This window comes from Ovis canadensis, chromosome 4 (assembly GCF_042477335.2).
Source record: "Ovis canadensis isolate MfBH-ARS-UI-01 breed Bighorn chromosome 4, ARS-UI_OviCan_v2, whole genome shotgun sequence".
In the NCBI taxonomy this organism is placed as follows: Eukaryota; Metazoa; Chordata; class Mammalia; order Artiodactyla; family Bovidae; genus Ovis; species Ovis canadensis.
The window spans coordinates 61,866,576-61,890,982 of NC_091248.1; the positions used below are offsets into that span (position 1 = coordinate 61,866,576).

Sequence of the window (24,407 nt, forward strand, 5' to 3'; positions counted from 1 at the left end):
AAGGGGTGTGGGCGGTCATCAGAAAATACGCCAGACTCCTGAGTGAGACAGAAAAGATATCCGGAGGAGAGCAGACCCATGGGGCCTTGAGACCAGAACAAGGAGACATCACTTCCCTCGAAAGGATGCAGCTCATGGACAGGACTCAGGAGATCTGGGAGGCCAGTTTGGAGACTGGGAAGGATGGGGTTCATCTGAAGCAGCAGGTCATCAGAGGACCAAAAAGTAGGTATCCAGCCCCCACCCCCTTCCCAAGCCCTCAGCACCATGTTGATGAGTGTGAAAGCAGCCAGACATTGGTGCCAGCTTCAGGGATAAGGAGAAAGAAGGAGAAGAAAATCTTGATTGTGACTCGTCTATCAAACCAGACTGGCTAGGAAGGCAGTGAAGTTGACTGGGTGTATCTGAAAATAGCTAGATTAAATTTTCTAAATCAGTTTAAATGAAAATTCTAGACAGAAATTCTCATTTCCTGGTAACACCTTTATGTACATGTAGATGCATATGCGCATTTGGCATCTCTTGGCAGAAGCTGCTCTTTCTTCCTGACCATGATCTTCTGGTTCAGAGCTCCCCAAGGTGTTTTCTTGACTTAATAATTCTGTCCCAAGCATAAGCACCCTTTGGAGATGTAGGTAAAAAGTATTCCACTGTCCTCAAATTGTGGGTCCAACCAGGAGGGCTCTGGCTCAGCTGGTTAAAGAGAACTTTGAGACAGCTGCTGGACAGAGAAATTCCCACTGAATCCCACCTAACACCTGAAGGGATGACTCCAAATAGATCAGAGGCCTCCAGTGGAAAATAAAATGATAAATGTATGCTTTAGTCCATGCAGGCTGCTATAACAAAATGCCACAAACCAGATGGCTTATAAACAGCAAAAATGTATTTCTCACCATTCTGGAGGCTGAAAGTCTGAGATCAGGGTGCCAACACGGTCAGCTGATGACCCTTTTTCCAGTGTTATCTTCACTTGGTGGAAGGGGGAGCTAGCCCTCTGGGGCCACTGTGGGATCTCATTGATAAGGCCACTAACGCCTTCCACGGGAGCTCCATCCTCATGAGTGAATCACTTCTCAAAGGCACCATCACCTAATATCATCACATTGAGCATCAGGATGTCAGCATATGAATTTTCAGTTCAGTTCAGTTCAGTTCAGTCGCTCAGTCATGTCCGACTCTTTGCAGCCCCATGAATTGCAGCACATCAGGCCTCCCTGTCCATCACCAACTCCCGGAGTTCACTCAGACTCACGCCCATTGAGTCAGTGATGCCATCCAGCCATCTCATCCTCTGTCATCCCCTTCTCCTCCTGCCCCCAATCCCTCCCAGCATCAGAGTCTTTTCCAATGAGTCAACTCTTCACATGATGTGGCCAAAGTACTGGAGTTTCAGCTTTAGCATCATTCCTTCCAAGGAAATCCCAGGGTTGATCTCCTTCAGAATGGAGTGGTTGGATCTCCTTGCAGTCCAAGGGACTCTCAAGAGTCTTCTCCAACACCACAGTTCTAAAGCATCAATTCTTCAGTGCTCAGCCTTCTTCACAGTCCAACTCTCACATCCATACATGACTACTGGAAAAACCATAGCCTTGACTAGATGGACCTTAGTCAGCAATGTAATGTCTCTGCTTTTGAATATGCTATCTAGGTTGGTCATAACTTTCCTTCCAAGGAGTAAGCGTCTTTTAATTTCATGGCTGCAGTCACCATCTGCAGCGATTTTGGAGCCCCCAAAAATAAAGTCTGACACTGTTTCCACTGTTTCTCCATCTATTTGCCATGAAGTGATGGGACCAGATGCCATGATCTTCGTTTTCTGAATGTTGAGCTTTAAGCCAACTGTTTCACTCTCCTCTTTCACTTTCATCAAGAGGCTTTTGAGTTCCTCTTCACTTTCTGCCATAACAGTGGTGTCATCTGCATATCTGAGGTGATTGATATTTCTCCCGGCAATCTTGATTCCAGCTTGTGTTTCTTCCAGTCCAGCGTTTCTCATGATGTGCTCTACATATAAGTTAAATAAGCAGGGTGACAATATACAGCCTTGACGTACTCCTTTTCCCATTTTAGGGGGACACAAACATCCAGACCATAGCAAAGCACTAGAAGAAAAGATGAAATTTTAAAAATTATCTCAGAGAGTTTTTGTGTGCTACTTAGCCATGGAACACAACTGATAAATTTGACTATATAAGAATAAACATTTTTTACATGGCCTAAATTCCTATAAACAAATTCAAAAATCAAATGGTAAATTGCGGAAATATGCGCAATGCCTATTACAGACAAAGTGTTAATTTCCTTAACATAGCCAAGACTTCCCACAAGCCAGCAAAAGATGTATCAAAAATTCAGTAGAAAAATGGTAGAAATGAATAGAAAATTTACAGAAGAGGAAGCAGTATTGATTCCTTAATACTGGGGAAAGATGCTCAACCTCACTCATGAGATGAAAAATGCAGATTGAAAAGAGATGTGGTGTTTTGCCTAGAGGTGGACACCACACCCAGACAAACTCTATCGAAAACCATCACACCTCCTCTCTATTCTTCTAAGGGCCCTAAAAATCTTTCCCCTAAATAATTTTCTTCCCTGTAAGATTATGTACCCCACCCTCCTATTTCCCTATTAAGATGGTGTTTGATCTTGAATTCTAAGCTACCCTGGAAATCACTCATTTTTCCCTGGCTATCTCCTGTGTTTCCATGTTGTTGTTTAATTGCTCAGTTGTGTCTGACTCTTTGTGACCCTATGGACTCTAGCCACCAGGCTCCTCTGTCCATGGAATTGGAGTGGGTTGCCATTTCCTTCTCCAGGGGATCTTCCCAACCCAGGGACTGAACCCACAATGTCTCCTGTATTGGCAGGCAGATGCTTTACTGCTGAGCCACCAAGGGAGGTCCGTGTATCCATGAAGTCTACATATTAAAACTTCCGCTTGTTTTTCTCTTGCTAATCTGTCTTTTATTACTGGGATCTCAGCTGAGGACTCAGAGGGCAGAGGGAAATTATTTTTCCTTTCCTACTGAGACTCAGCTTCAGAGGGGTCCCTCCTGGGATCCTCAGGGTCAGTCTGGGAGTGAGTGCTCCTGAGGTTCCAGAAGTAGGGAAGGCTGTGCAATTTAATTTCCTTCCCCACCAGAGCTGAGGGGCTCTCACTGGATGGATGTTCTGGGTAGGGGAGAGAATGGCACAGGGCAAAGGAGTGGAAAGTAAATTGAGTGAGTCCACAATATTTTGAGCACCAGCCATGTATCTGGCTCAGTGTTACATGTGAAGCAACCAGGATGCAATAAAGTTCAAGAGCTTCTCTGGCCTGGAAAGGCACCCTAGGACTGACGGGAGACAGATGTGTGAGAGAAGCCTGGGAGTGGGGCGCTGGAGCTGTGTGCGCGCTGGTACAGCAGCTACACAGGGAAGGCCCTGTCGAGGACTGCTTCCCATTCCTGCAAGCAGCTTCATGACATCAGCATGGCTGCTGCTGCTGAGAGTGTGTGCTGGGCCCTGAGTACTCTCTGCCCACGAGGGGCCTGTGAGGCAGGGGCACGTGAATGGTATGACCTGGGGGTCCTGTCCCAGGGTTTGGATCCTGGAAGTCCCCAGTTTTCCAGCACTGGATGAATGGAAACCACGGACAGAGCTTCCCCACAGACATAAAGGTGGCCCTCCCTGCCCACAGACCTACTGAAGGAGCCGGACTTTTCACATTCACAGCAGTGCTTCCAGTTCTCATCTGAAGTGTATAGCGTTTTGTGTATCAGCTACATTATAGATAATGTAAGGGTTTGTAGGTGGCAAGTCATCCATCTGTAGGAAAGTATGTTCCAAGTTCCAATCTGATGAATCTTCAGAACACAACGCCTTTGCTAGCAAATTAGACATTTGCAGTAGCTGGATCCCAGAACAGTCCCTTCAGGTACTTTATGGGTCTGAGCCACTGCTAGGCCAGACATGATGTGGAAGTCTCCCCAGGTCTTCCATGTGACCCCAGAGGGGTGCCTGCCCTCAAGCTACCCAATTCATCTCACCTGACTGAGACCTGGGTGGAGCCAGGGCTTAGGATCTCAGAGGTCAGAACAAGAGAGCAGGGGGCCTCAGGGTCCTGTTTAGCCTCTGTGTGATTCTGGCCCAGCTGGGTCCTAGATACCTGGACCACATGATTTCAGAAGGAGATGTGAGCTGACGAAAGGACAGTATAACACGATAATGGCAGAAACAACCTTAGGGGCTAGAAATAGGTGCTGTCATTACAGGAGGGAAAAAAAACCCATAGCAAATTCCAAAATCTGACCTTTGTGATTCCAGGACCAGAGAGGGGAGGGAACAGGAGATTCCCCTATTTCTGGTGAAAACAAGGCAACATGAAGAACGCTGTGCAGTCAGGCTGAAAATTAAACAGATGTGAGTTTCTTTCATTCAAAGCCTTAATTATTCTGACGTCTTCCATAACTTAATCTGAGGCATCACTTCAGCTTTAATTATGCATAATGAAATGGATTATTTACAGTAACTAATATGACAGGAAAAACTGAGAGGTGAGAATTGGTAACTTGGCAACTGTTTATTCATCTTTTTTTTCAGCCCACGTTTATTGACTACCTACTATGTTGCAGCTTTTACTACAGTCCTATTAGGAAAAATACAGTATTGCTAGAACGCATGCTATGGGCCAGTTTGTTTCACTTCATTAGCTCATGGACTATTTGCAATAATGCTGCATCACAGGTTATTCTTCCTGATTTGTAGAAGTGGAACTGAGATTCTGAAAGGGTAAGTAATTTGCCTAAGCTCACACAACAAAACCTATGTTATCCTTGCCATTTAGCTATTTTAGACAGAAAGTTACCTACAGGCTGACATTATATTCTGAATCTCACTTCCTGCTTTATATAGGAAAAGTTGACTTTTCTCAAGGGAAAAATGAGGGATCAAAATTGTACTTTGGGGAAAATAACCTGATGGTTTCCTATAGGATGCATTGGACACTATGGAGACAGTCTCAGTCAGATGCCAGGACCTAAGTAAGCCCCAGTGAAAGTGAAAGTCACTCCGTCGTGTCCAACTCTTTGCGACCCCATGGACAATACAGTCCATGGAATTCTCTAGGCCAGAATACTGGGGTGGATAGCCTTTCCCTTCTCCAGGGGAGCTTCCCAACTCAGGGATCGAACCACATTGCAGATGGATTCTTTACCAGCTGAGCCACAAGGGGAGCCCCTAAGCCCCAGTGGTGGCAGCCAAACTGGAAACAGAGGCTGCAGGCGGCACTGAGGAGGCTAGAAAGGGCTTGGAGGAGATTTGGACACAATGGGCAAGTTACACATCCTCTCCGAGCCTTGCTTTCCTTGTGCCTAGGAGCGGCTGCAACTGGTTTCTCTAGCAGTCTCAGTCCAGGGGCCTATAAACAGAAACGGCTCCGTTTCCTCCAGACATTGTTTTTCATCTGCCTCTGTTACATCTCCCTTTCTTGTTCCTTAATAGCTTGTTTCCTGTTCACTTTCAGTTAGTCATCGTCCTTGACAGCTTTCACAGCTTCCGTCTCAATCTCAACTGAAATCTTGCTTTCAGCCTCCCCGCTGCTGCAGCATTGGCACCTGGGTGTGGGGTGTGTTCTGGTTTCTTTGCCTGGGGAGGAGGGAGAGGAAAGGGGACAAGCATGACTCCTTAGCCGGCCTTCCGTGTTGTCTCTCTCAGTCTGTTGTGGCAGTTTTCAGGGCTCTTACAGACTAACTGGCCAGGGCTGACTTCTGTGTATCCAGATGCTGGTTCACTAGTGGGGCACATGTAGTCTTCAGAGCTCCTGAGGGTCTCCCAGTGGCTCATGTCCCTGGTGCCTCCACCCATCTCTTGCCGTCAACCTTGGGCTGGCTGGGTGGGCACCCCTCCCCGGCAGGCATTTCTTGAGTGAAAGGAACAGAAGAGAGGGTCCAAGTCCTGCTTCCTTCCACTGCATCCACTGTCTTCCTACTGCACCACGTTGAGGAATAGGTTGCTCTACTCCCACCCTCCCTCTGCACCACCACTGCTCCTTGCCTGAGTGGATGCTGGACTCCAGCTGTGTCTCACTCACCAGGGCTTGGAGCCTCACACAGGGCTGTACAGGGCATGGAATCATGGAGCAGGGAAATGCAGCCCCAGGGATGGGCCACATCACTTCCCTGTGCATTCACGCTTCCACCAAAATCTTCCTCCACAGACGTCTTTGAGGGCTGCCGGGGTGGGAGGGGGAGTTGGGGGGAGGCATGGATGGAGTCTGCCTTGAGGAGGGGTCTGGCCCCAGCTCTTGGCTCCTCTCTTTAGAATGAATGCTTTCGTCTCCAAATCTGAGTCTGACTCAACAATTCAGAACAGCAGAAAAATTTTACTTCCTACCTGTTTCTGTGGACGACAAGGTGCCTGGTGACAGGACAACTGAGCCTGTCAGGGATGGCACTGCTGTGCTCAGCTTTTCACATCACCTCAGTGTCTCTGCTCTTTCGTTGCTCTTTTGACTTCTCTTCTGGGGCTCTCTGTGCAGACGCACCTTGGATGTGGACTTTCAAGATGGGCTGTGAGCTGACCCCATCAGCTGGTTGGCTGACCTCTTGGTACCATGCCATCAGAGAAGCAGCTAATCAGAGCACAAACAGTCCTGTGGTGTTTGGAGTCTCCCTTAGTGACACCAAAGCCTCTGTTTGATTTCCCGAGTGGCAACAAAGCCAGGAGCAGAAGGTGAGCAGCACCTAGAATAGACCCCAGGTGTAACAACCCGGGGGTTCAGGTCCTGGAAGATGCGCTAGAAGGGTACACAGAAGTGAACTATCAGAGATGCAGGAGGTCGTCCTCTTCCTGCTTCTCCTGGGTGCGCTGTCAGGTAGGAACTCCGTTTTACCCCCTGACTTGGCCCACTCAGTTTGCTAGATATCATTGTGTGATAAAGTCCCCGAAGGAGGAAATTGCCTCTGGGGGACTCTGTTCAAGTGTGGGACTGTCAGCATCAGGGAGCCTTGTGAGGCTGGGGTGGGATATCCGGAAAAGAGGGTACCCCAAAAGCCCCATCTAATCCATGTTTATTCAGACTGTTTCACTTCCCCTCTTGGCCTGTATAGGCCTTTCAAGACCTGAAGCTGGGGAAAGAACTTTCCTGGCAGAGCTCTGTGTGTATGTCAGCTAGACTTTGTGCAGATTCTGGCCTTACTCTGGAGCTTTCTAGTGGCAAGCTGAGGTTGCCAAGTCACCCTGTGTGGAAACTGAGGTACAGAGGGGTTAGTGTCTTAGTCCTGAGAGAAGAAAATTTCTGATAGAAGGCAAAGATTCACCTCGTGTTCCTGGCACTCCCTCTTCCTTATTTAAGAGCTTCAAGAATCTTGGATGACTTTTCAGTGTTGTCAGCTTGGATTATTGAAATTGAGCTTTTTAAATTAAATCTTATTTTTGAATAGGTAGTATATGCATAATGTATAGAATTCAATCATATTACATTTGCAGATTAATTTAGGGGTAATTTACATCTTTGATGAGTTATACAGTAAAACGCTTAGAGGAGTGTCTGTTATCTAGTAAATGCTTAGTAAATGTTACTGATTATGTACGACACTGAGTCTTTCTATTCAAGAACAGGGTTCTAGAAACATGTTCATGTCTTCATTTTCTCATGAGTGTTCTGAGATTCTCTTCATATGGATCTTGCACATTTTGATTATATTTCTAGTTGTTTTTCTTTTATTTTTTAGCATTTGTAAATGAAATCTTCTTTTGCCTTTTATCTTTTAATTGATTCTTATATAATGTATGGAATTCTGTTAATGAATTATCTTATCTGTAATGATGTTTCTATTGATTTTCATGGATTTTCCAGGTTTGAAAATAATAAATGTTTATACTTTTCCTTGCTTGTTTTCCTATATCTCTTTTCTTTCTCTTATTCAACTACTGGCCCTATACCTTCAGACTGTTGATAAATAATGATGAGTGTACACTCTTGTCTTGTTCTCCATAAAGCATCATGTTAAATTTTGGTATGAAATAGAAATGTTTTATATGTTAAGGGGATAGCTTTTACTCTTATTTAGGCTATTTGCTTATAAATAAAAATGGACTTTTATTTTTTAAAATTTGGCTACTTGGCATATAGGATCTTAGTTCCATGATCAGGGATCAAAACCATGACCCCTGCATTGGAAGCTCAGAGTATTAACCACTGGACCCCCAAAGAAATCCCAAAATGGATTTTTTTTGGGTAAGTGAATCTGTTAATATTTATTCAATATTTTAACAAATTAAAATATATCCAATTTTACCCTTTTATGGTCCATTTTTCCATATACTTAAAAGGGATCCTTCCCTGCTTTTAGGTAGGAAAGTAATCATTTAAGGATAATTGGACATCTCTTTAAAGAACTTTGGTAAACTGAACTATAGTACTTACAAGAGCAAAATAGCTTGTCTTGGTTTCTAATTGCTACAATATGGTGCCAGTGAGATCAGACTTAGGCAAGACAGATCCAGTTCATGTTTACATGTGGAAACCATACAGTATAAGTGGTTAATCTACTGAAAGCTCGGCATTCGGTTCACATCACTGAGAAGCTTACCTAAGATCTACTTTTATGCTGCAGCATTCTGTGGTATTCTTACACCACCCACCAAAATTCTTTGGGGGGGGTGGAGAAAAACCGTCAAACAATGAAATCTTTCATCTTTGATAACCTTTAAAGCTTGGGAGTACTTAACAGCAGGTAAACACAGAACATCTTCCTAGAATACCAACCTTACATTAAATATGTAACATCAAAAAACAAAAAAGTAAATGCACAATTATTTTCACTTTTAACAAATGAGAAGTTCCTCAAGTTCCTGCAACCATTTGTATGAATTCATTGGACTTTGACAAGCTCTACATTAGAAAATGGTCACTTTGCCATAAAATGCAAAGTTAATTCTTAACTGTTTGAAACATCTGAAGCAAATGCCACCTTTGACAGGTCACATAAATCTCATCTCCAGGTGATACTACCTAAGCCCAAAGGCAGGTGGGATAGATGTTATTTTAGCCTAACTATTGATATTATTTACACCTCTTAACAACTTGAGAGTCCCTTGGACTGCAAGGAGATCCAACCACTCCATTCTGAAGGAGATCAGCCCTGGGATTTCTTTGGAAAGAATGATGCTAAAGCTGAAACTCCAGTACTTTGGCCACCTCATGGGAAGAGTTGACTCATTGGGAAAGACTTTGATGCTGGGAGGGATTGGGGGCAGGAGAAGAAGGGGACGGCAGAGGATGAGATGGCTGGATGGCATCTCTGACTCGATGGGCACGAGTCTGAGTGAACTCCGGGAGTTGGTGACGGACAGGAAGGCCTGGCGTGCTGCGATTCATGGGGTCGCAGAGTTGGACACGACTGAGCGACTGAACTGAACTGAACTGAACAACTTATCAAATACAATACTGTTGACTTGTCATTACATTTGTGTGAAATGATTCAAGTATACAGAAAATTAGGAGCATTTAACCTAATTGATTTCAAATTAAGTGGTAATAGCAAAGGCAATTCAAGTAGTAACATGGCACAACTTTCCCTGTTAGTGGTTTTAAAATGTTCCTTTAAACAAAAGATGAATTCACTTGCTTAGATATTTGAAATACAACTTTATTCTGATTTTAAATGAAAAGGAATGGGAATGACAGTAACAAGCTTCCACCTCTTAATACTGTCATGTGACTAGAGCAGTCTTATATTTGAAACTCAGGGAGGAAACAACTGTGTTCCAAAACACCTAAATACGTGGGTCCAAAAAATGAAGGTATTTTTTTTTTAAACTGCCACATTCACTCCAAAGCCCATCCATCTCCTTCAGCATCCAAAGATTAAGCACGTGTTCTGCTTAGCTATGTAATAAAGTGGGAAACATGCTGCACCACTGATGTCACAGGACAGTTGCCTATAAAACTAGACTTCCGACGCTGGGCCCCAGCTTCACTTTCTCACAGGTCATCATCTCCTTCCGGGAGAGAAGCTGTCTGAGCAACCTCTAAATCGGCTCATACTGTGCTGCCAAGGCTGGGTCCATGACCACCTCTGGCGCAGCAAGAGCAGGCATGGCAACAAACTCCAGGTTAGGGTCTCCAATCAGTTTTCTAGCAAGCCAGAGGAAGGGCTTTTCAAAGTTGCAGCTACTTTTGGCAGAAATGTCATAGTACTGAAGATTCTTCTTTTGGTGGAAGACAGTTGACTTTGCCTTAACCTTTCTGTCCTTAATATCCACTTTGTTGCCCCACAACACAATCAGGATGTTCTCACACACTTGTACCAGATCTCTATGCCAGTTAGGCACATTCTTATAAGTAACTCTTGCTGTTACATCAAACATAATGGCACACTGAGCTTCTATATAATAGCCATCTCTCAGTCCACCAAATTTCTCCTGACCAGCTGTATACCATACATTGAACTTAATCAGTCCTCTGTTGGTATGGAACACAAGAGGATGGACCTCAACATTCAAGGTAGCTACATACTTCTTCTCAAATTCACCAGTCAGATGACGTTTCATGAATGTAGTTTTTCTAGTACCACCATCACCAACCAATACAAAATTGAACTGAACTTGGGGTTCTCCTTGGGCAGCCATCGCGATGTTACTTCCAGAAGCATCTCTGTGCCGCCTGACTGAGCCCAAAATGGATTTTTAAATCAAATTTTTTTCTCAAGATCTATAAATAAGACTATTTGATTTTTCCCCTTTGATCTGTTCATAGATAAATAAATCACAGTTCTCCCAATAATATTGAGCTCTCTTTAACCTTGAACTTTTAGAGGGCAGGAGGAACTGTGAGTGTGAAGTTGGGCCTTGAGCTGCTCAGACTCTTACTTGAATTAAACATTGGAGATTTTCCCATAAATATAGGCTTTTAGGACCATAATCATTTGAGTTAAGAGATGACATTTATTGTCATTAGGGGAAGCGTGAGGTTAGAAAAACCCAGATCTCATACTGAAACATAATCATTTGGAATCTTCTCATCAGATGTGTGAAAGAAACATATCACAAAAATCTGCAAGAAATACTTGAGATTTTATTTTATTTTATTATTATTATTTTAATACTTGAGATTTTAAAATAAAAACCACATTCTAAGCCCTCTCCCTCCAAAAGACCACATACTGTACTGCACTTTTGCTGCCACAGGTCAAATACAATTTTTTGGAAGGTCTGCTGTGATGCAGACTGCTCCGCTCTTACTTTCTTAGGTGAGTCTGAAAACCTGCTCCTTACCCTTGATCTCAAAAACACCAGGGTCACAGAGGATTGGGGAAGGGGAGCAGTCACAGTACCTGCCTTTAGCAGATTGGAAACAGGCATCACCAAAGTAATCACAGACAAAGTAACATTTTCCAGTATTCTGTTCCTCTCATTTGGTCTAACTGGTGTGTATCCTCCAGGTCCAGGCAAGTCCCACCTCCTCCACAGAGCCTTCCCAGAGTGCCCTAGCTTTTAGTGGGTGCTCTTTCTGTTGTACCCTGGAGTTCCTCTTGCCTGCACATGGAATGGGTGTCAAGGGTGAGAGTTGGACCATAAAGAAAGCTGAGCACGGAAGAATTGATGTTTTTGAACTGTGGTGTTGGAGAAGACTCTTGAGAGTCCCTTGGACTGCAAGGAGATCCAACCAGCCCATCCAAAAGGAGATCAGTCCTGGGTGTTCATTGGAAAGACTGATGTTGAAGCTGAAATTCCAATACTCTGGCCACTTGCTGCAAAGAGCTGACTCATTTTGAAAAGACCCTGATGCTGGGAAAGATTGAAAGAAGGAGAAGGGGACGACAGAGGATGAGATGGTTGGATGGCATCACCGACTCAATGGACATGGGTTTGGGTAGACTCCAGCAGTTGGTGATGGACAGGGATGCCTGGCGTGCTGTGGTTCATGGGGTCTCAAAAAGTCGGACACGACTGAGCGACTGAACTGAACACAGAATAAGTGCTCAATGAAAAGTAGCAGGAGTTATAATTCATCCATTGTGTGTCTGTCCTGGAATCCTCAACTGGAAATCCAGCCCTACAATAACAGGTTTCATATTCCTTATTCCTCTGTGGTCTCTTAGTACCAAGACATACAGGGTATCTAATAAATTTTTGTTGTTGTTGATCATTATCCCTTTGGGGGCCTGTTTTTTTCCTTCCGCATTTACTGATATCCCCTAAATGCAGAAATTCAGATCCTCTGCCTGCTTAATATTGGCATTGAGATTGGCGTCTGTCTTTTTCACCTCCTATCAAGATGAGGGAAAGAAAATATTTTCTCTTCGGGATGCTAAAGTGTCCCTTTCCAGTAACAACTTAGAAAGCAAGGCCCTTAAAGAACATAAACTCCACAAGACTCTCAGCTGTCGCACAAGAAAGAGTTGGGGTGAAACAATCTCTGGCTCCATCAGTACCAAAAAGCATGTGTCACTCCTGGGAGATGGAGGACTTAGCAAAGGCCCCTCAGTGTGTTTAAATCCACTGCACACTGAGGCTGTCTCCACTTTGAGAAAGTCTCCAGGGAACTAGCTTTTGTCTGCGTCTCACGGAAATGAAAAATGCCAGGGTGTTTAATGAGAGAAGGCTCTCCTTGGTAGTTAGAAGATCCACACGAACTCAAAAAAGGTATCAGGCTCATTGACCTGAGTTTTGTCCACTGAGCACCACATGTGAGGTCATCTTGATCTCTCTAGGGTGATCCACAAGTCTACCATCTGGGCCTGGCCCCCAGCTAGGTGAGTCAGGAAATCAAAAGAGGCCCAAGGCTCAGTGCCTTATACTCCTTGAGGACCAGGTGTACATCCTTCTTAATGCTCTCATCATTTGAAAAGGCAGGAAGATGTAGCCCATTTCCAGAAAGTCTTTCTGTGGGTGATTAATCCTATATATGGGATCCAAAGAATGTTAGAAAAAGTTTCCTCTTTTCTACCATGTCTCTTTCCTGTTAAGACAACCTCAGAAAAGCAAAGGCCATCCCTCCTCTCAGCCCCATTTTCCTCTTCCTTTTCCAAGGGAACCTGGTTGTCTTTCCCTCACTCCTGCTGAAGCACTCAAGTTACTGGAATCTGTCTGCTTTTCCATCTCCACAGAGTTAGATGCTGGCAAGAAACCCGCCCTTCTCAGGCCTGAACCAGAGTGATGCTCCAAGACAAACACCTCCCTCTCTTGCTAATGATGACCTAGTATCATTTACAGAATCATTAGAAGTCTCACCACCTTTTCTTCTGTGTCCTACCTTCCATTAGCCTTTGGGGGGCGTGAATCAGCCCCCTAAAGTGGGTGGGTGAGCATCCCATCCAGGAAGGAATAACATTGTGAAAATGAAAGACACAGGAAGATGTTGCATATACTAAAACAACAACATTCTATAATGTTTTATAGTATACTGAACATATGTATTTTCTGATATGGTACCCATGAGAGTGAATTCTAGTAGGACTGGAATTAGTCTAAGTGGCTTTGCTAAAGTTCCTGCACACAGCTAACTCTTGTTCAAGGCAAGGAGCCTGCTGACTAATAGCACTGCATTGTAATCATGGGTCCCTAGAGGTTGTGGATGGTCTGCCCCAGCCTAAAAGCAATGTTCATTGATGAGGGTGAGATTAACGATTTGCCCCTGGTCTTGATGAGCCCGTCAGAGGGCTCTGCTGTTGGGGCTAGTTATGTAACAGGATGGTGCCTACAGGACCAGCGAAATAGTCAATACAAACAGTTCCAGCAGAGACTCTAATTTGGATTCACTATTTCCAAGGTATCAGTGACAGTTGGTGGTTTCTGGTCTGAGAAAGTGCACTTACTATGGCATTAGGGAAAGAAGATAGCAGGAGCCTGCTGGCTCTGGGCCTCTCCCGTCCTCTTGCTACGAGGCAGCATTCAGCTGGGATGCACATCCTTACTTTCATGTAACTGCTCTACCGTCTCCATTTTCTGTAATCAACTGTGGATGTGGAAGCATTCTCATTTGGGTCCTGTGCATCTCCTTGAACAACTGAACAACTGGAAATGTTTAATGGCCACTGCAGTGTAGCCCCACATCCCTGAGAGACAGAGTGGACATAAGGCCCAAAGAACTTGAGGGACCAGCCCAAGGCCACACAGTCAAGTAGCAGCAAAACTCAGATTGGCTCTGACTCCAACTCTCTTGCCCCTTTCACAACATTCCTCTGGATTCTTTTGCTACGATTTTGATTAGTTACCAGAAGGAAAAGGCATGTATTGAGCAACAGCCTCAGATGAGTACTGCCCTGTGTACTGAAAACAAAGTAGTAAGTCAGACAGCAGCTACATTCCCCTGAGGGAGAAAAAGGAATGTCCCCACACTTCCTGAGCCACCTCATCACCTTTGGTGTCAGGGACCCAGGTGGCCAGCTTCCTCCCCTGGAACGGAGGCTACAGAGGCCTTCATTATCCCAACACGGGCTCCAGGGAGGGGGCCTCCTTGGACCCTTTCTGGCAAGGCAGTGATTTCGCTTATTTGGAAACAAGCAAACCCACCATCCATCGAAGCTCTCAGCCATAGGCTAGATGTTTCAGTGGACTCAGTGACTGACAATCATTTTGTGTGCCTTTTCTCTTTCAAAGTGTACCCATCAAGCAATTCTAATTTGCTTCTTAATTAAGATGCATGTGTAAGTCAAATTCTATTAAAGCCTCTTTCCTGATCTCCAGCACTCAGACCATCAGAGAAAGTTTGGAAGGAAAGTGCATCATGTCTTAGGGAGAGATGGCCGCTGGTTCCCGGCCTTTCCTCTGCCGGGGAAGGCCTAATTAGCAGAGTGCCTTTGGACACGTCCCTTAAACTTATCTGTAGAATGAACAAATTGAATATTTGGTGAATTCCATACCATATTAATTGCTCTATTTTTACAGTGTGGACCCTTGCCACTAGTTATTACTATTAATACTGTTACCACTGCTTTTAAGAGCAAAGAAACTGGAGGAATTGGTTGTTGGACTAAGACTTGGGAGATCCCAGCTTGGCCACTTGCCTTATCAATGTCCCTGGAGTGTCTGCCTCAAAGTTTTAGAATTCAGCTACACAACCCTGGCACACATAACCTTTTCCTGGGAGGAAAGACCACCAGATGAAGAGCAGAACAGATCTAGCAAGAATATCCACAGAAATATTCACAGACACAGTCTGGCTTTATCCAGACAGTTTCCAACACAAAGTGCCTGAGGGTCGCTGGATAGATCCGCTTTTCCCTCCCCAAGACCTCCCTCACCACCATGAGGAAGTGGGACCACTCAAGGGAGACCAGGGCAAGCCCTGTAAGTGTAAGGAGGCAGCCTGGAACCATGAAAAGGAGCCCTGCCTTTGGAGTCAGATGCCTTGGCTTGGAAGACTGGTTCTTCTCTAGAATTAGCCTCTCAAATTCAGAGTTTATTGAAGTTATGATTAATGCAATAAGATCAAGGGATACACTACCCACAAAGCAAAGTAGAGGCTATCTGCTGGGGATATTTGGTAAGCAATCTCTCCAGTTTACCACAGCAAGGTTGGTGGCTGCGGTAATCTCCCTGTTGAGGTTGAGCTTGTGGGAACCTCTGAGTAGGGCTTAGCAAGCCTCTCATTGGTGAGACTGTGCCAAGCTAATACTCCAGCACTGTTCCTTATGCTGTTCCCCTAAGAGGCCTCCCACATGTCACATCACCCAAATCTAATGTCTGAGTGGAAAGTCCAATCTCTTACCAGCCCTAGCACCATCTTGCTATGATGTTACCAGGTTATAGAATATCCACAATTCGTCTCATGTGCAGGGTCATCTGACAAGCATGGATCAAAAGCCTACAGTAGAGACACACAGTCTGCTATCTACAGACCTAGATGCATGAACCAGGGCCCTCGTGGCCACTTACTGGGTGTGTAGTCTCAGGATTGTGAAGTGGTGGCAGTGACGCCTACTTCCAGGGACCACAGTTAGAGCAGAGGAAATCAGGCATACCTAGCACGATGCCCAGTGCATAGGTGCTCAGTGAAGGTGAGTGGTTACTAGTTTTAGTCTGTTCCTTTGGGCTGTGCACTACCTTACCCTGGGCTATTCTCTCTCTCTCTTTTTAAAATGTTTATTATCAAGCTCTTTACAGAGAAAGCATGCCAATTTTTTCCCAAATTTTATTTATTTTTGACTGTGCTGGGCTTTTGTTGCTGTGCAGGCTTTTATCTAGTTGCAGCGAGCAGGCACTATTCTCTAGTTGCAGAGTGCGGTCTTCTCATTGCTGGGGCTTCTCTTGTTGCAGAGTACAGGCTCTTGGGCACATGGACTTCAGTAGCTGTGGTTCCTGGACTCTAGAGCACAGGCTCAGTAGGTGTGGGGCACAGGCTTAGTTGCTCCCATGGCATGTGGGATCTTCCTGGATCAGGGATCGCACCTGTGTCTCCTGCACTGGCAAAATGATTCTTTACCACTGAGCCACCAGGGAAGCCCTAACCTGGGCTGTTCATGAGAAAAATCTAATGAGTTACATCTTTGCTTAAACATACATAGAAGCCTCTTTCCTTGTTGGTCAGAGAGGCACAAGTCACTACAGCAAGATCAGTTGTGGTCCTTGGAAACAAATAAGTAACAAAGTCAAAATTTACACCAAGGTCACGTTCTCAGCCAGCTTCCAACCGTGGCCACCATTAACCATTGCCAGTCTGTGGAAAGACTGGCAGTTTGCTCGTGACTATCTTGCCCTGCTGAGCCAGAAGGGAACACTCCTGTGAACAACTTGGCTGGGCAGGGCAGTGTGCTGGAGACTCCAATGGTGGGAAAAGAGGGCCTGAGGGGATTATACACACAAAACCCAACCCACCACAGCAATTGATTATTTTGCTCATTTTTAAAAACTATTTTGGGGAAATTTTTGCCTCTAAATACTCTAGACATACTATATTGCTGCTGGGTTTTGTTTTTTTTTTTAATCACATGAATGCTATAATATTAAAGTTAATTTTAATAGATTAAAAAATCCATTTGTATTCACATCACCCTAAACCTCAGCTGTTTTGATATTTCTGAGTCCTTGCACAGTCCTTGTCCATAAAACCAGATAATTCTGCCAGCAAAAACTAACTTATGCATAATGCATTTTAGTCTCTAAATGAAATCAGATGATTTTAGATTTAGGAATGCTTGTATCAATGCATGTGTTTATATTTCAATTTTTCCTGCATTTCCACCTGCTCCTCTGCCTCCCCTCCCTCAAATTTGAAGTAAAAGCATTCTCTTATAAAAGCCAATGTTTTCCCATGGCTTGTTTGTTTCTAGAAATTCTGCACCTTTCAGATCTTTCCACCTTGTAGATCTGGCCCGCCTCTACCACCTCCCATTCTAGGGACTTTGTCCCCAATGGTTAATGGTGGCCACGGTTGGAAGCTGGCTGAGAACATGACCTTGGTGTAAATTTTGACTTTGTTACTTATTATTCACTGTGTGTGCTTCAGCTCAGTTTCCTCATCTGTAAAATAATGACACGAATGTTTATCCAAAAGGATTGTCTTGAGGAATAAATGAGGGAAAGCATTTTACAGAATGCGTTTATTTGGAACACTGAATAAGTGGCAACTGTATCAGTTTCCTAGGGCTGCTATAACAAATTACCACAAACTGAATAGCTTAATTCTGCAGGAATTTATTCTCTCACCATTCAGGAACGCAGAAATCTGAAATCAAGGTATCAACAGGGCTGGTTCCCTCTAGAGCCTCTGAGAGACACGCTTCTCCACACCTGCATCCTGACTTCTGGGGGCTGTTTGCCATGCCCTGGTTTGTAGCTGCGTCACTATGGTTTCTCAGTTCAGTTCAGTTCAGTCGCTCAGTCACGTCCTATGCACTGCATTGTGACCCTATGCACTGCAGCACGCCAGGCCTCCCCATCTATCCCAAACTCCTGGAGTTCACTCAAACTCATGTCCATTGAGTCTGTGATGCCATCCAACCATCTCATCCTCTGTTGTCCCCTTCTCCTCCTGCCTTCAATCTTTCTCAGCATCAGGGTCTTTTCAAATGAGTCAGCTCTTCACATCAGGTGCCCAAAGTACTGGAGTTTCAGCTTCAGCATCAGTCCTTCCAATGAATATTCAGGACTGATTTCCTCTAGGATGGACTGGTTGGATCTCCATGCTGTCCAAAAGACTCTCAAGAGTTTTCTCCAACACCACAGTTCAAAAGCATTAATTCTTCGGCACTCAGCTTTCTTTATAGTCCAACTCTCACATACATGACTACTAGAAAAACCATAGCCTTGACTAGATGGATCTTCGCTGGCAAAGTAATGTCTCTGCTTTTTAATAGGCTGTCTAGGTTGGTCATAACTTTTCTTCCAAGGAGTAATTTCATCTGCAGTGATCTTGGCGCCCCAGAAAATAAAGTCAGTCACTGTTTCCCCATCTATTTGCCATGAAGTGATGGGACCAGATGCCATGATCTTCGTTTTCTGAATGTTGGGCTTTGAGCCAACTTTTTCATTCTCCTCTTTCACTTTCATCAAGACACTTTTAGTTCTTCTTCACTTTCTGCTGTAAGGGTAGTGTCATCTGCATATCTGAGGTTATTGATATTTCTCCAGGCAATCTTGATTCCAGCTTGTGCTTCTTCCAGTCCAGTGTTTCTCATGATGTACTCTGCATATAAGTTAAATAAGCAGGGTGACAATATACAGCCTTGATGTACTTCTTTCCCGATTTGGAACCAGTCTATTGTTTCATGTCCAATCCTAACTGTTGTTTCCTGACCTGCATACAGATTTCTCAAAAGGCAGGTCAGGTGGTCTGGTATTCCCATCTCTTTCAGAATTTTCCACAGTTTATTGTGATCCACACAGTCAAAGGCTTTGGCATAGTCAATAAAGCAGAAATCGATGTTTTTCTGGAACTCTCTTGCTTTTTCCATGAGCCAATGGATGTTGGCAATTTGATCTCTGGTTCTTCTGCCTTTTCTAAAACCAGCTTGAACATCTGGAAGTTCATGGTTCATGTGTTGCTGAAGCCTGGCTTGGAGAATTTTGAGTATTACTTTACTAGCATGTGAGATGAGTGCAATTGTGCAGTAGTTTGAGCATTCCTTGGCATTGCCTTTCTTTAGGATTGGAATGAAAACTGACCTTTTCCAGTCCTGTGGTCACTGCTGAGTTTTCCAAATTTGCTGGCATATTGAGTGCAGCACTTTCAGAGCATCATCTTTCAGGATTTGAAATAGCTCCACTGGAATTCCATCACCTCCACTAGCTTTGTTTGTTGTGATGCTTCCTAAGGCCCACTTGACCTCACATTCCAGTACGTCTGACTCTAGGTGAATGATCACACCATCATGATTATCTGGGTCATGAAGATCTTTTTTGTACAGTTCTTCCATGTATTCTTGCCACCTCTTCTTAATATCTCCTGCCTCTGTTAGGTCCATACCATTTCTGCCCTTTGTTGAGCCCATCTTTGCATGAAATATTCCCTTGGTATCTCTAATTTCCTTGAAGAGATCTCTAGTCTTTCCCATTCTCTTGTTTTCCTCTATTTCTTTGCATTGATCACTGAGAAAGGCTTTCTTATCTCTCCTTGCTATTCTTTGGAACTTTGCATTCAAATAGGTATATCTTTCCTTTTCTCCTTTGCTTTTGGCTTCTCTTCTTTTCACAGCTGTTTGTAAGGCCTCCTCAGACAGCCATTTTGCTTTTTTTCATTTCTTTTTCTTGGGGATGGTCTTGATCCCTGTCTCCTGTACAATGTCATAAACCTCCGTCCATAGTTCATCAGGCACTCTATCAGATCTAGTCCCTTGAATCTATTTCTCACTTGTACTGTATAATCATAAGGGATTTGATTTATATCATACCTGAGTGGTCTAGTGGTTTCCCTTACTTTCTTCAGTTTAAGTCTGAATTTGGCAATAAGGAGTTCATGATCTGAGCCACAGTCAGATCACAGTCTTGTTTTTGCTCACTGTATAGAGCTTCTCCATCTTTGGCTGCAAAGAATTAATCAATCTGATTTTGGTATTGACTATCTGGTGATGTCCATGTGTAGAGTCTTCTCTTGTGTTGTTGGAAGACAGTGTCTGCTATGATTAGTGTGTTCTCTTGGCAAAACTTTATTAGCCTTTGCCCTGCTTCATTCCATATTCCAAAGCCAAATTTGCCTGTTACTCCAGGTGTTTCTTGATTTCCTACTTTTGCATCCTAGTCCCCTATAATGAAGAGGACATCTTTTGGGGGTGCTAGTTCTAGAAGGTCTTGTAGGTCTTCATAGAACCATTCAACTTCAGCTTCTTTAGTGTTACTGGCCAGGGCAGAGACTTGGATTACCGTGATATTGAATGGTTTGCCTTGGAAACAAACAGAGATCATTTTGTCATTCTTGAGATTGCATCCAAGTACTGCATTTTGGACTCTTTTGTTGACTAGGATGGCTACTCCATTTCTTCTAAGGGATTCTTGCCCACAGTGGTAGATATAATGGTCATCTGAGTTAAATTCACCCATTCCGGTCCATCTTAGTTCACTGATTCCTAAAACGTTGACGTTCACTCTTGCCATCTCTTGTTTGACCATTTCCAATGGGCCTTGATTCATGGACCTAACATTCCAGGTTCCTATGCAGTATTGCTCTTTACAGCATCGGATCTTGCTTCCATCACTCGTCACATCCAAAACTGGATGTTGTTTTTGCTTTGGCTCTGTCTCTTCATTCTGTTTGGAGTTATTTCTCCATTGATCTTCAGTAGCATATTGGGCACTATTGACCCAGATGGGAGTTCATCTTTCAGTGTCCTATCTTTTTGCCTTTTCATACTGTTCTCAAGGCAAGAAGACTAAAGTGGCTTGCCATTCCCTTCTCCAGTGGACCATGTTTTGTCAGAACTCTCTGCCATGAACATCCATCCTGGGTGGCCCCACAGGGCATGGCTCATAGTGTCCTTGAGTTAGACAAGGCTGTGGTCCATGCAATTAGATTGGGTAGTTTTCCGTGATTGTGGTTTTCAGTCTGTCTGCCCTCTGATGGAGAAGGACAAGAGGCTTATGGAAGCTTCCTGATGGGAGAGACTGACTGAGGGTGAAACTGAGTCTCATTCTGATGGGCGGGGCCATGCTCAGTTCAGTTCAGTTCAGTTGCTCAGTCATGTCCGACTCATTGCGCCCCATGAATCACAGCACTCCAGGCCTCCCTGTCCATCACCAACTCCCAGAGTTCACTCAGACTTGCGCCCATAGAGTCAGTGATGCCATCCAGCCATCTCATCCTCTATTGTCCCCTTCTCCTCCTGCCCCCAATCCCTCCCAGCATCAGAGTCTTTTCCAATGAGTCAACTCTTCGCATGAGGCGGCCAAAGTACTGGAGTTTCAGCTTTAGCATCATTCCTTCCAAAGAAATCCCAGGGCTGATCTCCTTCAGAATGGACTGGTTGGATCTCCTTGCAGTCCAAGGGACTCTCAAGAGTCTTCTCCAACACCACAGTTCTAAAGCATCAATTCTTCAGTGCTCAGCCTTCTTCACAGTCCAACTCTCACATCCATACATGACCACTGGAAAAAACATAGCCTTGACTAGACGGACCTTAGTCGGCAAAGTAATGTCTCTGCTTTTGAATATGCTATCTAGGTTGGTCATAACTTTTCTTCCAAGGAGTAAGCATCTTTTAATTTCATGGCTGCAGTCACCATCTGCAGCGATTTTGGAGCCCCCAAAAATAAAGTCTGACACTGTTTCCACTGTTTCCCCATCTATTTCCCATGAAGTGATGGGACCGGATGCCATGATCTTCATTTTCTGAATGTTGAGCTTTAGGCCAACTTTTTCACTCTCCTCTTTCACTTTCATCAAGAGGCTTTTTAGCTCCTCTTCACTTTCTGCCATAAGGGTGGTGTCATCTGCATATCTGAGGTTATTGATATTTCTCCCAGCAATCTTGATTCCAGCTTGTGCTTCTTCCAGTCCAGCGTTTCTCATGATGTACTCTGCATATAAGTTAAATAAGCAGGGTGACAATATACAGCCTTGACATACTCCTTTTTCTATTTGGAACCAGTCTGTTGTTCCATGTCCAGTTCTAAGTGCTGCTTCCTGACCTGCATACAGGTTTCTCAAAAGGCAGGTCAGGTGGTCTGGTATTCCCATCTCTTTCAGAATTTTCCACAGTTTATTGTGATCCACACAGTCAAAGGCTTTGGCATAGTCAATAAAGCAGAAATCGATGTTTTTCTGGAACTCTCTTGCTTTTTCCATGAGCCAATGGATGTTGGCAATTTGATCTCTGGTTCTTCTGCCTTTTCTAAAACCAGCTTGAACATCTGGAAGTTCATGGTTCATGTGTTGCTGAAGCCTGGCTTGGAGAATTTTGAGCATTACTTTACTAGCATGTGAGATGAGTGCAATTGTGCAGTAGTTTGAGCATTCCTTGGCATTGCCTTTCTTTGGGATTGGAATGAAAACTGACCTTTTCCAGTCCTGTGGTCACTGCTGAGCTTTCCAAATTTGCTGGCATATTGAGTGCAGCACTTTCAGAGCATCATCTTTCAGGATTTGAAATAGCTCCACTGGAATTCCATCACCTCCACTAGCTTTGTTTGTAGCAATTCTTTCCAAGGCCCATTTGACTTCACATTTCAGGATATCTGGCTCTAGATGAGTGATCACACCATCATGATTATCTGGGTCATGAAGATTTTTTTGTACAGTTCTTCTGTGTATTCTTGCCACCTCTTCTTAACATCTCCTGCCTCTGTTAGGTCCAGACCATTTCTGTCCTTTATCGAGCCTATCTTTGCATGAAATGTTCCCTTGGTATCTCTAATTTTCTTAAAGAGATCTCTAGTCTTTCCCATTCTGTTCTTTTCCTCTATTTCTTTGCATTGATCACTGAAGAAGGCTTTCTTATCTCTTCTTGCTATTCTCTGGAACTCTGCATTCAGATGCTTATATCTTTCCTTTTCTCCTTTACTTTTGGCTTCTCTTCTTTTCACAGCTATTTGTAAGGCCTCCCCAGACAGCCATTTTGCTTTTTTGCATTTCTTTTCCATGGGGATGGTCTTGATCCCTGTCTCCTGTACAATGTTACAAACCTCATTCCATAGTTCATCAGGCACTCTATCAGATCTAGGCCCTTAAATCTATTTCTCACTTCCACTGTATAATCATGAGGGATTTGATTTAGGTCATACCTGAATGGTCTTCCAGCTCACTAAATCTTTAATCCAATTTTCTGTTGATGGGTGGAGCTGTGTTCCCTCCGTGCTGTTTACCCGGGGGCGGAACGATGGTGGAGGAAATGAAGATAATGGCGACCTCCTTCAAAAGGTCCCATGCATGCACTGCTGCACTCAGTGCCCCAGCCCTGCAGCAGGCCACCGCCGACCCACGCCTCCACTGGAGACTTCTGGACACCCACAGGCAAGCCTGGGTCAGTCTCCTGTGGGGTCACTGCTCCTTTCTCCTGGGTCCTGGTGCACAAGGTTCTGATGTGCCCTCCAAGAGTCTATTGCCCAGTCCTGCTAAGTTCTGGCAGGTCTGTGGTGGGGTTAATGGTGACCTCCTCCAAGAGGGCTTATGCCAACCCAAGTCTGCTGCGCCCAGAGCCCCTGCCCCTGAGGCAGGCCACTGCTGACCCGTACCTCCACAGGAGACGCTCAAACACAGTTCTGTCTCAGTCTCTGTGGGGTCCCTGGGCCCTGGTGCTATGGTTTCTACCTCTAGTCCTAACAATGCTTCTTCCTTCTGTGTGTGTCTTTGTGTCCTGTCCTGTTCTTATAAGGACACTGGTTACTAGATTTGGGGCTCACCCTAATCCAGCAAGACCTCCTCTTAACCAGATAATTAGATAATAATTAGATAGGTAATTAACTAGATGTAGATAATTCCATCTACAAAGACTCTATTTGCAGATAAGGTACATTCTGAGGTTCTGGGTAGACATGAATTGGGGGAGGGGGCACTATTCAGCCCCTATAGTAGTGTTGTTATAGAAGCATAAAGATCACAACCCACTCCTCTCCTCTGTGCTGGCAGAATCCTCTAGAGTGTCAAAGAGAACTTAGACCATCCCAAAGCTTTCCTGGTAGCAAAAAATAACACATTTTCTCTGACATCATAAAATTCCCTGTCTGTAGTGCAAACCAAAGTAATTCACAGGCTTGCCCTGAGTCTCTCACATCCTTCTCTTTGAAACAGGAGTTACTCTATTGAGCACAATGTACCGGTCAAGGCTCTACATGATGCCCTCAGCATCTAATGATAACAAGTCATTGTCCATGAGATTATACTTAGGGATATGGGGAGAGCTGGTGTGATTTTGGAGTCCTCCAGTCATGCACACTCCATTCTCAATGTTCTCTGTATCTAACACTGACACAGAGAAGGAAAATAAACTCTTGAAGGTTCCCTGGCCTTTGTAAGACAGAGGATGCTGTGGCCAGACTGGGTCCTTCAG

General features: G+C 44.3%; 1 protein-coding gene across 1 annotated transcript; it reads right to left on the reverse strand.

Annotated features, from left to right (window-relative positions):
- Nucleotides 1-10,017: 10,017 nt before the first annotated feature.
- On the reverse strand, nt 10,018-10,617 carry LOC138439693 (GTP-binding nuclear protein Ran-like). Its single transcript, XM_069588805.1, has one exon. It carries the CDS (start codon nt 10,615-10,617, stop codon nt 10,018-10,020), a length of 600 nt encoding a protein of 199 aa, XP_069444906.1.
- Nucleotides 10,618-24,407: the final 13,790 nt, after the last annotated feature.

What these genes read in the sequence shown, in the direction of transcription:
- LOC138439693 (XM_069588805.1), bottom strand. Translation starts at nt 10,617, where the DNA reads ATGGCTGCCCAAGGAGAACCCCAAGTTCAGTTCAATTTTGTATTGGTT.